General features: G+C 42.8%; 1 protein-coding gene across 4 annotated transcripts in view; it reads left to right on the plus strand.

Moving 5' to 3' along the window:
• Window positions 1-6,720: 6,720 nt before the first annotated feature.
• The window catches only part of LOC135741153 (transmembrane protease serine 9-like), a 28,450-nt gene continuing 20,356 nt past the window's right edge, over window positions 6,721-14,814 (plus strand). For all 4 annotated transcript variants that reach the window (XM_065259843.1, XM_065259997.1, XM_065259894.1 and 1 more), the window contains exons 1-6: window positions 6,721-6,794; window positions 6,974-6,997; window positions 7,095-7,251; window positions 7,363-7,631; window positions 7,736-7,881; window positions 7,988-8,240. In XM_065259843.1, the coding sequence (XP_065115915.1) occupies window positions 6,740-6,794; window positions 6,974-6,997; window positions 7,095-7,251; window positions 7,363-7,631; window positions 7,736-7,881; window positions 7,988-8,240 (904 nt within the window). In that variant the 5' untranslated portion in view covers window positions 6,721-6,739. The remainder of the gene's footprint in view (window positions 6,795-6,973; window positions 6,998-7,094; window positions 7,252-7,362; window positions 7,632-7,735; window positions 7,882-7,987; window positions 8,241-14,814) is intronic.

Here is a 14,814-nt window from a genome sequence, read left to right on the forward strand (position 1 = left end):
TTCTTTTGTTTTGTGCGCCCGAGCTTCATTTACAGTTTTTTTATAAGTAAAAAAAAAAAAAAAAAAAAACTAAGCAAACTTGTCAGAGAAACAGGGCAGGCGCGTCACTACAAGTCACGTGACTTCACGATCGAGCCGGAAGATAAGACAATGCTAAATAAAGTCGTAATTCTTGCTATTTTTGGACCAAGCTGTATTTTCAATGCTCCAACACAATCTTACTGACCCACTGATGTCACATGGACTACTTTGATGATGATTTTATTACCTTTCTGGACACGGAAACCGTACATAGATTTCAATGTAGGAAACAGAAAGCACTCGGACTAAATCTAAAGTTAAAACATCTTAAACTGTGTTCCGAAGATGAACGGAGGTCTTCCGAGTTTAGAACGACATAAGGGTAACTCATTAATTACATTATTTTCAGTTTTGGGCGAACTATCCTTATTCAGTAGTCACGCTGTTCCCTTTGGGGGCGGAGGCGAAAACACAAGCTTATACAGTATGTAAATATACACACAGACAATGACGCCACTAGAATCTCTGGAAAAACAAGCCTATTTCAACCGCAAAATGTACGCTTTTAAATATACATAAACTGCTGTCTCAAACATGGAGAGGCTTTCGTGATCTCAACTAACAGATTCTGCAATAAAACGAAAATCACAAATTTTGAAAAAAAAAAAACTTTGATTCTCATTTTCTCGAAACTTGTGCTGCCGACTTGTGTCCCTGGTTTCCGTGACGGGTCAGAAATTAGTATCATTCCACATTTAACAACATGGAAACGGTCCTCTTTCTCTACACTTGTAAACACTGGAGCGGTAGTTTTCCATACGTTATCTGTGACCTTCGACGTGATTATGTAATACGTACACGTAAAAATGCTGGGTTGATTAAACCCATTGTTGGGTAAAATATTAACATTTTCTGGGATCATTTTAACCCAGCTGCTGGGTTCGTCCCTTTTTGACCCCACGCTGGGTTGAAATTAACCCAGCATTTCTTAGAGTGTAAAGTTAAGATGGCGCGTCACACAGCTAGTTCAAGATGAGAAGTTGTGGTTTAAAAGTACATATTTTTTATATTTTGGGAAGAAAATGTTTATATTTGACCCAACAATAACCTATCGTTACAAACAACCCAGCATAGGTTAAATTACAACCCATTGGACCTTTTCCATAAGAGTGCAGCCCCAGATGCTGGAATGGCATTAAGAAAAAAAGAGTAATTTTTGTTGAAAAGGATGCTGTGGTGTGAGTATAATATGTTGTTATGGGCTCTTTAAGAGGGGCAACTGGGAGGAGTTTAATGAAAACAGTTCATGGAAGTACTGTGTAACAAAAATTGGGAAATATAAATAAACGTTAGCAACTGAGTTAACACAATGTGGGCCTGCTCTCTGTTATTCGCAAACATGACATGGTGTCAGAAGTGAAGTAATAATAGTGGAGCGACATAAGGAGAGCAAAATCAGAGTTGGAAGTAAGTGCAAGCAGCATGAGCGAGGACAAAGCGGGTCCCGTGGTAGCGGCGCAGCGACATAGCCAACCGAAAGCAAATGTGCCTCTGAGTGCCACTTTCATGATTCAGCCTCCGGAGCCGTTTAATTTCGCAAAACTTCGAGAGTGGGAAAAGTGGATATGGCGGTTTGAAAGAGCAATTGCAAAGCTTAACCTTACAGCACGGCTCGACAGCGTGGATTCTAACATGCTCAAAAAAATTTACCCAAAGTTGTGTCGAGACCTAGGTATGGTAGGTCAGCCCTGCACCATTAAGCTTAAACCAGATGTGACTCAATTCTCCCTAACAACCCCTAGGAAAGTTCCAATTCATTTACTGGGAAAAGTTAAAAAGGAGTTTGAGTACATGGAGCAGCTTGGAGTCATAACAAAGTTTGAGGAGCTGACTGACTGGTGCTTGGGCGTTTGGACGTATGTCGACAGAGACGTATGTCAATGGTCAATGGAGGATTGCCGGGTGTTATGCCATATGGATGATGTGCTCATCTGGGGGGAGTCACAGGCAGCACGATGAAAGACTACACACAGTTTTAGCCAGAATTGAAAAAGCTGGCATCACGCTGAATTTGGAGAAGTGTGAGTTGGGCAGACAGCAGGTCAAGTTTTTGGGTCATATAATTTCAAAGAGCGGGGTGAGACCTGATCCAGACAAGACTAAAGCGGTGCAAGAGATAAAAGAGCCATCCAACATCAGTGAAGTTCGCAGCCTTCTTGGTATGGTAAACTAACTAGGTAAATTCATACTATGTCTTGCTAAGAAGGACAGGCCACTGAGAGACCTTCTTTCAAAAAGAAACCACTTGGGCTGGGGTGGAGGACAGCAAGAAGCCTTCAGTGTACTTAAACGGGAGCTCTCCTCCACACCTTTACTAATGTTGTATAACCCAAACAAGGAACTCCAACTGTCTGCCGACACATCATCACACAGCCTTTGTGCAGTTCTTCTGCAGAAAGAGGAGTAGTTTTGGAAACCAATGTCTTATGCATCACTTTCACTTACCCCCATGTAGCAACGGTATGCCCAGGTGGAAAAGGAGGCCCTGGGTCTGACCTGGGGATGTGAAAGATTCAAAGACTTCCTTATAGGACATCACTTTCACCTGGAAACAGACAATAAACCTTTGGTGAGCCTTCTGGATATCCAAGAGCTAGCAGAACTTTCTCCAAGAATTCAGAGATTCTGCATGAGGCTGATGAGGTACGATTATACAATTTTTATACACATCTGCCAATACGTTGGTGACGGCTGACACATTGTCTCGTTCACCGGTAACAAGCAGCCTGGGAGAACATAATTCTGAAGCTAGTTTGATGAAAGACACAGACATCTATGTAGAGACTGTTGTGGGGTGCATGTCATCAAGCGCTGCCTATATGGAAAGGCTTAGAACAGCTGTATATAGACCCCACCTGTTCTGAGGTGATGGAGCATTGTCAGGAAGGGTGGCACTTAACAGGAGAGGTAAGGGAATTCTGGCCTGAAAGAGCAGTTCTCACAGTTCATTATGGCCTTTTATTGAAGGGATACAGGCTGGTTATACCTCCTGAAATGCGCAACACGGTGCTAGAGAAGTTGCATGACAGACACCAGGGAGTTGCTAGATGTCGTCTGCATGCTCGAGACTAGGTGTGGTGGCCAGGTCTAAGTAGACAGATTAATGACCTTGTTAAAAACTGAACAACATGTATTAAAGAATGAGTAAATCCAGCCAAAGTGATAATGCCCTCTGATTTTCCAACCAGCCCGTGGCTTAAGCTGGGTGCGGATTTGTTCTTTTTACATGGAAACACTTATTTATTGGTAGTGGACTATTTTTCCAGATCAGATGATGTTATAATACACATGAAGTCTATGTTTTCATGGCATGGAATTCCAGAGTTTCTTTTCTTAGACAATGGACCTTAATTTTCCAGTCTGACTTTTGCCAACTTCGCAGCAGAGTATGGCTTCAGTCATATCAACAGCAGCGCTAAATTTGCTAAAAGCTATAGAGAAGCAGAGCGTTCATACAGTCCAACATCTCCTCAGCAAGGCAAAAGACTCTTACTTGACATTGCAGGCTTATGGAACAACACCTCTGTCGAATGGCTGCAGCCCTACTCAGCTCCTAATGGGGAAAAGGCTATGCACACCACTTCCACAGCATCACTCCATTCTAATTCCAAGCCTTCCGGAATACACCACTGTAACCGCAAAAGAAAATGGACTAAGAGAGAAGCAAGCTGCTAGGTACAACACGCGTCATCGCGCAAGACAACTCAGTCATCTTTCCTCTGGTCAGAGAGTTCACTTACACTAAGACTGAACGTACTGTGATAGCATCACATTCAACTCCTTGTTCTTACTTCGTGGAAATCCCTCCAGGCATTATCAGAAGAAACAGGCGCCATCTTGTACCAATACCAAATAAAGAATCAAGTGCTGAAAGTTTCTCAAACACTGGTGTTCAAACAGGTGGAGCCAAAGAGACTAGACCTATAGGATACTGTGGGTTTTCACATACTGTACTGTGAGTTGAGATAAGTTCATTTATTAGTAATTGATTGAGGGTTATGTTCAAAAATAATTATGGGGCTTATTGATGGTCATGTCATTGGCTTACTGTACGAAATGTTCTTGGAAGCAGAGATGTGGTGTGATTATAATATGTTGTCAAGGGCTCTTTAAGAGAGGCAGCTGGGAGGAGTTTAATGAAATCTGTTCAAGGAAGTGATGTATAACAGACAACGGGAAATAAAAGTTAGCAACTGAGTTAATACGATGTGGGCCTGCTATCTGTTATTCACGAACATGACAGATGCATTCATGATCATAGTTCGCCTGTTGGTGGCATCTTACAGAATGTTAAGCAAGCCTGCTACACAAACATAGACTTGGGCGTTGTCACTGTCTTCTATTAATCGTGATAAGCTGCCAGGACCAGGACATCCTGCAGTTGACAGTCCATCAAACAACATTGTGCTTTGATCGTTGAGAAAACTGCTCAGGGAGAATAGGGATTAGAAGGGAAGAACACTCCCAAATGTTGGGAGACCAATTTAAATTTGCATCACCTGTGAAAATAAACACGGCTGTGTGTGAATATGTGTGCCATCTGCTCAAGTCTCATTTACAGGTTTACAGATAGTTTACACTTAGTGGATTTAAAGATTTAAAACCAAGACTTATGTCAATGTATCTTTGCTTAAATACTTGTTTTTATATAGTACTCTTAACTGCAACAAAAGAGAAGAACAATATCCTGCCTCAAAGAAACCAGATTTAAGTCATATTTGTTGTGCATACAGTAGGTTCACTGAGCAAATATACTGTATCAATCACATAATACTGTTTAAACATGCATAATTCACACATCCATCTGAATATGCGCAGATCAGCCATGTCTAACAGTTTGTTGTCTGTGCTGTAATGCTTTCTTCCACCAATTTCAGTGTGGTCATCGTAACTACAATAAATACATTACCACCGCTATTCATTTTGTTGAAATGATAGTCGACACTAAATGTTCAATTGTCCGCCGCTCTCCCTTCATTGTTTTTATCCCTGAATGGGCTGTCAGACTCTGGGAAATGGCTACGCATGTCTGATTGAAGTTGCCAGGTCAGGTTGGATCGAAAGGCCTCCGCTGATTAGAAAGGCTGTGAACTTTTAGCGATCAAACTCTTCAGCTTTATCCTCTAATCACAGGCAATATAAAACAATCTAAGCACCACTTAACCTGAGCAGAAGCCCTGTTATGACTTTGCAAGCCCTGTCTCCATTAATCAATCTGACTCCGTGTCTAGAGAGCACAGATGCAAATGCATGGTAATGCCCCCTCCTGAATCGTTCCTTTGCTTATTCGCTCTCTCCATTCAATCCTGCGTGTTGTCTTTGTAGCGTTGTATGGTGGCTTTTTCTGGGCAGATCTTTATGGCAGTGCTTTGTGAATAGTGCTACTGAGTGTATTTCCCTGCTTACTGAAGTGCCTGAGTGTTGGAATGAGTCTGTAATGAGGCAAAGCAGAGGTGATCTTTTCCCCTCTCTCCATTCAGCCTGATCTGGCCCGGACAGCAGGCACCCTGCTGGTCAAGGGAGGCAGGGATCTTGGCCAAATGGCTGGCTGTCCCCGGCACCCAGGCCTCTCGGCGTGCTGATGAGCGGCCACATAAACAAAGACAAAAAACAGCCTCACATCTCAAAGCAGCATCTCTGCGAGTTTTCCAGGTGCTTAGGCGCGCTGTTGCTCGTGATGGCAGGAGTTATTTAGTCCTTATGAGAGGGCAGGATGTCTCTGGTGTCGGCGGCGGGTGATTAATGAGCGGGAATGGCCGCCTCCTGCTGCTGTGGAGCACACAGTCTAGACTGAGATTACTGGAGCTGCCTTCCCTCTCCACCATGGGAAAGGCTACAGCTGAACTCACACAGTGATGGCCTTTGGCCTGTGGAATAACTTAAATTTTTAGGCTTTTTGAAAAAAGCTAATTGATTTGGCAACATTGAATTAATGATTTGTTTATGATCGTCAAATGCATAATGGCATCCAAAGCATCTTACAGTGCATACATTTTATTAGTATGTGTCCTTCCTGGAATTCAAACCCATTGCGTTTGTGCTGCGAATGCAACATGCTACCAATTCAGCTACTGGAACATTCTCGTTTATCCATGAAAGTTAAATATGCAGCATAAAAACCAGACCATGTGATGCCTGCTCTGACCCACCTTAGCCCCCAGTGTCAAAGGCAGATCTGATGCTGAACATTGTCTGTAATGTTTATTTGTTTTTATAGTCTCCAGATCTGAAAGTTATTTAGCGACTTTGGGGTGGTTTTTAAGGAAAGAGCAGTATCTGTTTTGCAAAAGCAATGGCTCGATTCCTCATGTCCATTGTACAGGACTTGTATCTCTCGTTTCCAAGATGAACTGACACTGTATTGCCTGCATAAGAAGAGGCACTACACCCATGCTAATAAATTATTGCAGTGTTTTAGTTTCATTTTTATTTCTAATTTAACAATTTGCATAAATGAGATTAACACATGACTGAGATGCCAACACGTGATGCAGTTTCTGGCTGCAAAATACATTGTGTCTACAGTGAGGTTACTCTGCAAATAGAATACAATAACACCAAACAGGATTATAGACAAAAGGCGAGGCTAAATAAGATGAGTTTGTATGAGCATATAAAAGGGGAATAGGTGTATGGGAAACAGGTCTTGTTCGAGACGATGGGAATGTTTCATGCACTGAGTGCCGTGTTTGCTGTCACTCTCCTAGTAAGCGGTAAGCCTCATATGACTGATCAAGACATTTTTAAAGTTAATTCATAATCAAGGATAACTTACCATTTATTGTGGCCTTACTACACCACAACTATTTATTTTTCTTATAGAACAATGTTTCATATTGCATAAATAGTAGACATATATGGAATAGTTATTAACTGACCTTTTTAATTTTAGAATGTGGTGCAAACCTATCAAGAGGTAAGAAAAAATGTTACAGAATATGTTGAAATCTTTTTAAAAAATGTTGCTATTGATTATGAAGCTCAAACATGATTTTTATTTTTCATATTGTCAGTATGTGGCAGACCTTCATCCTCAATAGATGAAGGACAGAATGCTTCATCTGGTGCTTGGCCATGGCAGGTCAGTCTTCATTGGCGCTATGGACAGTTCTGTGGTGGATCGCTCATTAACAATGAATGGGTACTGACAGCAGCTCACTGCTTTTCTAGGTAACCACATAACCATCAGCAAATTACAGAGCAGACCCTATGCTAATAAAACAATACAGTTTATTCAATGAATGTGTTCATATTAACATTTGTTCTTTAAACCAATAACAGTTATTCAACCACTGGCCTGACTGTGTACCTGGGCCGACAGACACAGTCAGGATCCAATCCAAATGAGGTGAACAGAACTGTCTCCAGAATCATCATTCATTCAAACTACAGTATTTTCACTGGTGACAATGACATTGCTCTTCTGCATTTGTCTTCACCTGTGTTTTTTACTGACTATATAAGACCAGTCTGCCTGGCGGCAGCAGGCAGCAGCTTCTTCAACGGCACAATGAGCTGGGTCACTGGATGGGGAGATACTGACTCTAGTGGTAAGTATTTTTAGCTAAATTAATAAACTCTGATTGGAGTCAACATAATCTACTTTTGCAGTAGGCTACCTGACACATGTTTTATTTTTCAATGTGTTATGCAGTTTCTTTGGATGCACCACAAAATCAACAAGTGCAGGTGCCTGTCATTGGAAACAGAAAGTGTAAATGTTTGTATGCTGGAAACAGTAACATCACAAACAACATGATCTGTGCTGGACCATTACAAGATGGGAAAGACCCCTGCCAGGTAGATAGAAAAACATGTGTAGAGCTAGTTGAATGGCTTCTATATTGTCAATTATTTGTACATATATTTAGTCAATAACAACCTTAACCTGTCTTTTTTAATACAGGGTTATTCTGGTGGACCTATGGTCAGCAATATGGGCTCACTCTGGGTCCAGTCTGGCATTGTGAGCTTTTGTAGAGGGTGTGCATTACCCAATTTTCCTGGTGTGTATACCAGAGTTTCTCAGTACCAGAGTTGGATCAACCAGCAGATCACCAGAATACAGCCAGGTTTCATTAAATTCACCTCCAATGGAGCTGATGGTGACTTAAGTGTGAGCTGTGCCAGTGTACCTGCCATTATATCAATTGCTGCAGGTTAGATTGCTTTAAGTTTCTTCTATAATGAATTGATGTGGCTATTATTGATACATCCAAAACAACTTATAGTGCAGCTAAATATTCAAGCTAAATATTTATTCAGTATATGCTATTTTGTGACATTTACCACCCCATAAGAAGAAAGTTTAAATGCAGTTTTACTTACAGGGGGGTTGCTAGCACTATATGGGGACAAAAGTTTGATTTATATCTATCCCCAAATGTTTTGTGCCCACAGTGAAAGTGGACAAATTAATTTTATATGAAGAACATGAAAGTAATATCCCAGATAGCAGTCAGTTCTGGGCCGATTCTGGCTTTTTTCCGCCAGTGTCGGCTGAAAGCCGGACAGATTTTTAGTGTATGCGCCAGAACTGGCCCAGTTGAGGAAATAGTATACCAGTAGTAAACACTATTTATAGCTGTTGGCCCGAGTGTTAGCATACTCAGCTGAAGTACGGGTCTACTAAAGTAGTGTCTCAGTGTAATCGGGCCGAATCTGGCATTGTGTAGTTGGACCGACTACATTGCATTGTGCCTGGACCGATTACGGTTTATATATGATACTGCCAAGATGTGTATGATGTCAGAAATTCAGTATGTGGCCCGATGCCAGTGGAACTGACACATGCCGGTTGTAACGCTGTTTGGCGGCAATTTAAAAATGTTTATACTTCAGACGGACAGTATACAGTACACGGCCCGATTCCGTGAGGTGACAGTCGGCCCGCTAGCTGTTGAACGGCAACATCATGACTGTTGTTATGATTTGAATCAAGCAGAGCGGAAAGCTGAGCTCGCGTTCGACACAGACACCATCATCAATAGCTGGTAAGTCACTGATTTAGTTTTTATATGTTAAAAATGCATGATAACAATGAAAAGGAATTGTTTGCTACATATTCAAAAGCGTGAATTTTCCTGCACATTTAGCCAGCTATCACGTTAGTTTAAATATTGTTGTTAGTAAGCTGAATCCATTTAGAAAGATGTAAATAACCAGTCGTCGTCCTCGTGCAGGTTAACAGGTTTTTAATAATCAAGCAAAGAATTCAGACACACGTTTGTGTCTTCATAAAAAGGAGCAGTACACACAACCTTATTTGAGCTAAAGTGGTTAAGAAGTTAAAGAGCACCCTGCTGAAAAATCCAGCATCAAACCAGCATGGGAAATATGCTGTGTCTTGCTAGTATGACCAGCATGGGATGCTGGTTTGGTGCTGGTTTAGCTGGTGTTCACTAGCAAACCAGCACCAAAACACAACATATGCTGGTCTTGTTGGTATGCTGTTTTTTTCAGCAGGGCACATATTTTCAGATTCACGAATTTACACACCCTTTGATGTGTTAGTGTTATAGACCTGTGAACGATGTGCAAATGTACAAATCCCTAAGTAAACAATGACGCCAGTTATCGTCTCCAATTTAAATCTCTTTTCTTGGACTACAACAAACACACAACAGTTTACTTCAATGGATTAAACACAACTTTTCTTAAATTAGCACACAAAAAATAGCATGCATCACCTTTTTGATATAAGCAATCAACTACTGTATGACCTGTGTCCTGTATGAAACTATGACCAACTATTAAGACTATAAATCTGTTTCAGGTTAACTGGTTGGGGCTTATTGTCGGGACAGATGTACGAGACTGCACATGGCATATATTGAAGAGGGTGGTCGACAACTCCCTGGCTTAAAACCTCAACTGGATGGAAAAGACTTTATTTGCTACCCTCCAACTCAGAGAGGTAGTGATTGGTAAATATATCTGTTAATTATTTGTTAATAAAAATTAGACATTTCTTTTTTATATGCTCATTAAATGTTAAAGATTTCACAATGACAATATGGATTAATTATTTTAAAGATGCAGTTCGGAGAAGGTCCCTTACAGTTGTGGAGGGGACAATGAAGAGGTGGCTTGATCGAGAGGGTGGGTGCAAGAGACAACTTTAGCAAAAGAAAAGCAGTTAGTTTTAGCGCCTGTGTTTGTGTCTGCAAAGGAGAATGTTTTGTTCTGTAAAAAGAGTGGTGGTGTTTTGGTTAAATGTGTTTAACTTGTTTTAATTACTTGGCGTGTGTGTGTGTGAGAGGTGTGTGTGGGTTGGTATATGGTTTATTGGGAATAGTGTATAATGACATGTTTAACATGCTATAAACATGCTTTACAGGGACACAATACTAAGTGATACTTTTTCATAGATTAAAGACTTCCAACAGATTTTTGTTATGGTTGGGCTTAGGGACTTTGGTAAGTTAAGGCAATAGAATATACAGTTTGTACAGTATAAAATGCATTGTGTCTATGGAATTATCCCGGTAAACCACATATGCCAACGTGTGTGTGTGGTGTGGTGTGTGTGTGTGTGTGTGAGACATAATTTTTTAGTTTCACAATCCATTTCACAGAAAAGAATGAAAGACATTGCTGTTCCATCAGTATTTCAATGAAAAAAAAATCAACAGTTTGTTCTTCTCCTTGGTCGTCCTGCTGCAGACGTCACCTGCTGACGTAGTTGCCAGTGTACAGACAGAATAGGCAGGCAAGTAATTTGTACATTTATATGGGCTGTTTAAGTATTGTAACAATGTTTGCATTATGCTTTAAAAAAAGAGTGTAGAAAAACAAAAAAACATTGGTAACTACGTCAGCAGGTGACGTCAGCAGCAGGTAGTCTGCAGCATGCGCCGTAGTCTGGTCTTGAATACACTTTGAACAACTAAGGATGAGAACAAATTGTTGAAATCGTTCGATTTATTTTCTTTGTGCACAAAGTGTTCTTGTCGTATCATAATATTATTATTAAACTACTAATGGAACATGGCCCTTTTTGGCGATGTCTTTCATTCTTTTCTGGGAAACTGATTGTGAGACTAACTTAAGTCAATGGGACAGACAAAAGCCTCCCGGTTTTCATAAAATAATTCTAAAAATGTATTCTGAAGACAATCAGAGCACTTGGTGGTTTAGAATGACACAGGGGTAAGTGATATATAAGAAAATTATCATTTTAAGGATGAACTAGCCCTTTAAAATTGTTTATAAAAGTGGGTTATGTGCTTGTAAAATGTGTTGTGTAACAGATAAATGACTGTTTGTATTTGTTGGGTTTTTGTAAAGTGTACTGAATTTGTTAAGAATTAATATGTTCAAAATTACAATGTATTTGGTTAATTGTTGGTACATGTTAAAACATGTTCATATTTATGTATTTGTTAACTGTTAATTCACATTAATGTGATGTGTGCAATTTTTTAATAAAAGCTCTTAATCTTCTTACATGGGTGTATTTTTCTTGAAAAATTAAAAATAAACAATATTTACCAGTTTCCGGGCCACATCTGGCCCAGGGACCACGCAGCTGTTGTGGGCCACATAAAACAAAGGGTCTGGGCCAGACCTGGGCCAAATAAGCAATTTAAGTCACTTTATAGTGTGCTAGCCAGACCTGGGCCAAATAAACAATTTAGGTCACTTTACAGTGTGCTGGCCAGATCTGGGCCAAGTCAGTATGTAAGATCTATTTTACTGGGTGTGGGCCACAACTGGCCCAGATTTAATAGTTTGATCCAATTTCTAGTGTGTGGACCAGTTTTGGGCCGGGGACCCAGCCAGAACTGGGCCAGAACTCAAGCAAATATGTGGCCCAGTGGTGGGCCAGGCAGATTTTGCTATCTGGGATGACTTTAATTATGTCATAAAACAGGGGTGTCAAAACCATGAAAACCACTGAAGTCTGAGGGCTGGTTCAGGAAAAAATGTCCCCATATGAGGGCCAAACTTTTTTGTGCTGACTTTAGTCCTAAGAACTTTAATACAACTACTTTAGGCCACAAACTGCTCTTAAGTAAAGAACGCTTAGGTTACTCACGTAACCCCGGTTCCCTGAAATAACGGGAACGAAGCATTGCGTCAGTTTGCTGACGCTATGGGGGGAAACTCCTGTTTACTCCGTGATTGAAGCCTATTGGTTAACGTCTGTAGAAAATACAGACCAATGACGTTTGAGCCCGCGCGGGGGCGTGGCACACGTCCCTATATAAGCCGGTGAAATACGTCAAGAGCTCATTATTATTCGACTGAAGCGCGCAGCCGAATAACACTCGCTGCGTAGACGTTTGTAGCACGGCCAGCGACGCAATGCTTCGTTCCCGTTATTTCAGGGAACCGGGGTTACGTGAGTAACCTAAGCGTTCCCTTTCAATACGGTTCACTTCGCATTGCGTCAGTTTGCTGACGCTATGGGGGAACGTAATCCCATCCCGCCGTGCATACACAACGGACTGAGGTGCCCTTACCGGAGAGACACTGCATGTGGCCCTAACCCAGCATATACATAGCTCTAGCGAGCGCAAGTGTAAGCACCATATATGAGACAGTAATACGCATACAGTGAAGTTTCTAAACGCACCATGATGCATATACAATAGAGCACGAGACGGCGGGTTCCCTGAGCGCGCCGCGAGCTGTGCATGAATTATTAATAGGTAGCCATGACGGTGAGCTAGCAACGCACCGTGAAGGCATACAGAAACGCAGTCGCGTGAATCATTAAGCCGATAAGACCTGTGCTTGTAAGGCAGGTACATCCAGGCTATAAAATCTGACAAACGTAGACGGCGAGGACCAGCCGGCCGCGTTACAAATGTCAACGATAGAAATCCCCGTAGACCAAGCCCAAGATGAAGCCATACCCCTCGTGGAGTGAGCTTTTAAACCTACTGGACAATGTTCATTCAGGGAGGCGTAAGCCAAAGCAATGGCTTCGACAATCCATTTAGATAGCCTCTGTTTAGTGAGCGGCATACCTAAGGAATGTTGTGCGAAGCTTACGAACAGCTGATCTGACTTGCGATATGAGGCAGAACGGTCCGTGTATATTCTTAACGCTCTGACGGGGCAGAGCGTGTTCGGGGTTTGTTCGCCGTCCGCCGTCGGAAGGGCGAGAAGTGAAACCACCTGAACTCTAAATGGCGTGGTCAAAACTTTAGGAATGTATCCCGCTCTCGGTCTAAGGATCACTTTGCTATCGTTAGGACCGAATTCCAGACACGACGGGTCAATTGAAAACGCGTGTAAATCGCCCACTCGTTTAACCGAAGCCAACGCCAGGAGGAGAGCGGTTTTAAACGAGAGAGCGCGCAGGTCAGCCTGTTCGAGGGGCTCGAAAGGGGGACCGCGCAGCGCTTTCAGGACCGTGGACAGATCCCAAGACGGGACCGTGTTAGGTCGCGGTGGGTTTAGTCTGCGAGCGCCTCTAAGGAATTTAATGATGAGATCATGTTTTCCCACGGTGCGACCGGCGATAAGGGCGTGATTCGCCGTTATCGCCGCCACATACACTTTAAGCGTCGAGGGCGCGCGACCGCTGTCCAGCATTTCCTGCAGAAAGGAGAGAATATGCTCCACTTCACAGGTGTTTGGGTTTAAGTCTTTCGTCGTGCACCAGTCAGAAAAAATAGACCACTTTTGAGCGTAAAGGCGCCTGGTAGATGGGGCCCTAGCTTCAGTTAGAGTATTTAACACCCGTCCTGAAAGGCGTGATGGTTGCCGTTCAGAGACCAAACGTGTAGATTCCATAGCTCCGGCTGTGGATGCCATATCGTCCCTCTCGCCTGAGATAGGAGGTCTTTCCTCAGCGGTACTGGCCATGGTGCTGATGTTTTCAGCTGCCATAGGTCGGGGAGCCATGGTTGATTGTGCCAAAACGGGGCGACCAGAATTATCGCGCATTTCGTCTCTCTTATCCTCTGAAGGACCTGTGGTAACAGAGCCACCGGAGGAAAAGCATACAGAAGACACGCCGGCCATGCTTGCGACAGGGCATCGTGGTGTCTCGAGAAGAAGATCGGGCAATGCGCGTTCTCGTCTGACGCAAACAGATCGATCTCCGCCCGGCCGAAGACGGTCCATATTCTCTCGACCGTCTGAGGATGCAGTCTCCATTCTCCCGGCGGCGGACCGTTGCGCGAGAGAATGTCTGCACCCGTATTGGCTACACCCGGTACGTGAGTCGCTTTTAACGAACGTACGTTCGCGTGAGCCCATAATAAAAGCCGTCTCGCCAGCCTGGATAGGGAGCGAGATCTCAGCCCTCCTTTGTGGTTTATGAACGAAACCACCGTCATACTGTCCGACCGCACTAGAACGTGTTGATGTTGGAGTTTCGGTCGAAAGTGTCGTAGCGCCAAGATAACCGCCCACATCTCGAGGTGGTTGATATGTAGCTGAGACAACTGGTTGTTCCACGCACCGAAGGCGAGCTCGCCGTCGCAGTGAGCGCCCCAACCCGTCGCAGACGCATCCGTAGTCACCACTTTCCTCCTGCTCACGGAGCCGAGCTCCGTGCCCGAGAGGAAAAGGTGAGGGGATGTCCATATTGAAAGCGCTTTCACGCAGCTGTACGTGATTTTGATTAATAAGCGGCCCGACAACCAAGCACGGGGCGGAACTTTCGCTTTCAACCAAAACTGAAGCGGCCTCATGAACAGCATTCCCAACGGTATTAGTGGGGATGCTGCTGCCATCAGACCCAGCATTTTTTGGAATCGTTTGAGAGGGAGA

Source organism: Paramisgurnus dabryanus, chromosome 3 (assembly GCF_030506205.2).
Source record: "Paramisgurnus dabryanus chromosome 3, PD_genome_1.1, whole genome shotgun sequence".
NCBI lineage: Eukaryota > Metazoa > Chordata > Actinopteri > Cypriniformes > Cobitidae > Paramisgurnus > Paramisgurnus dabryanus.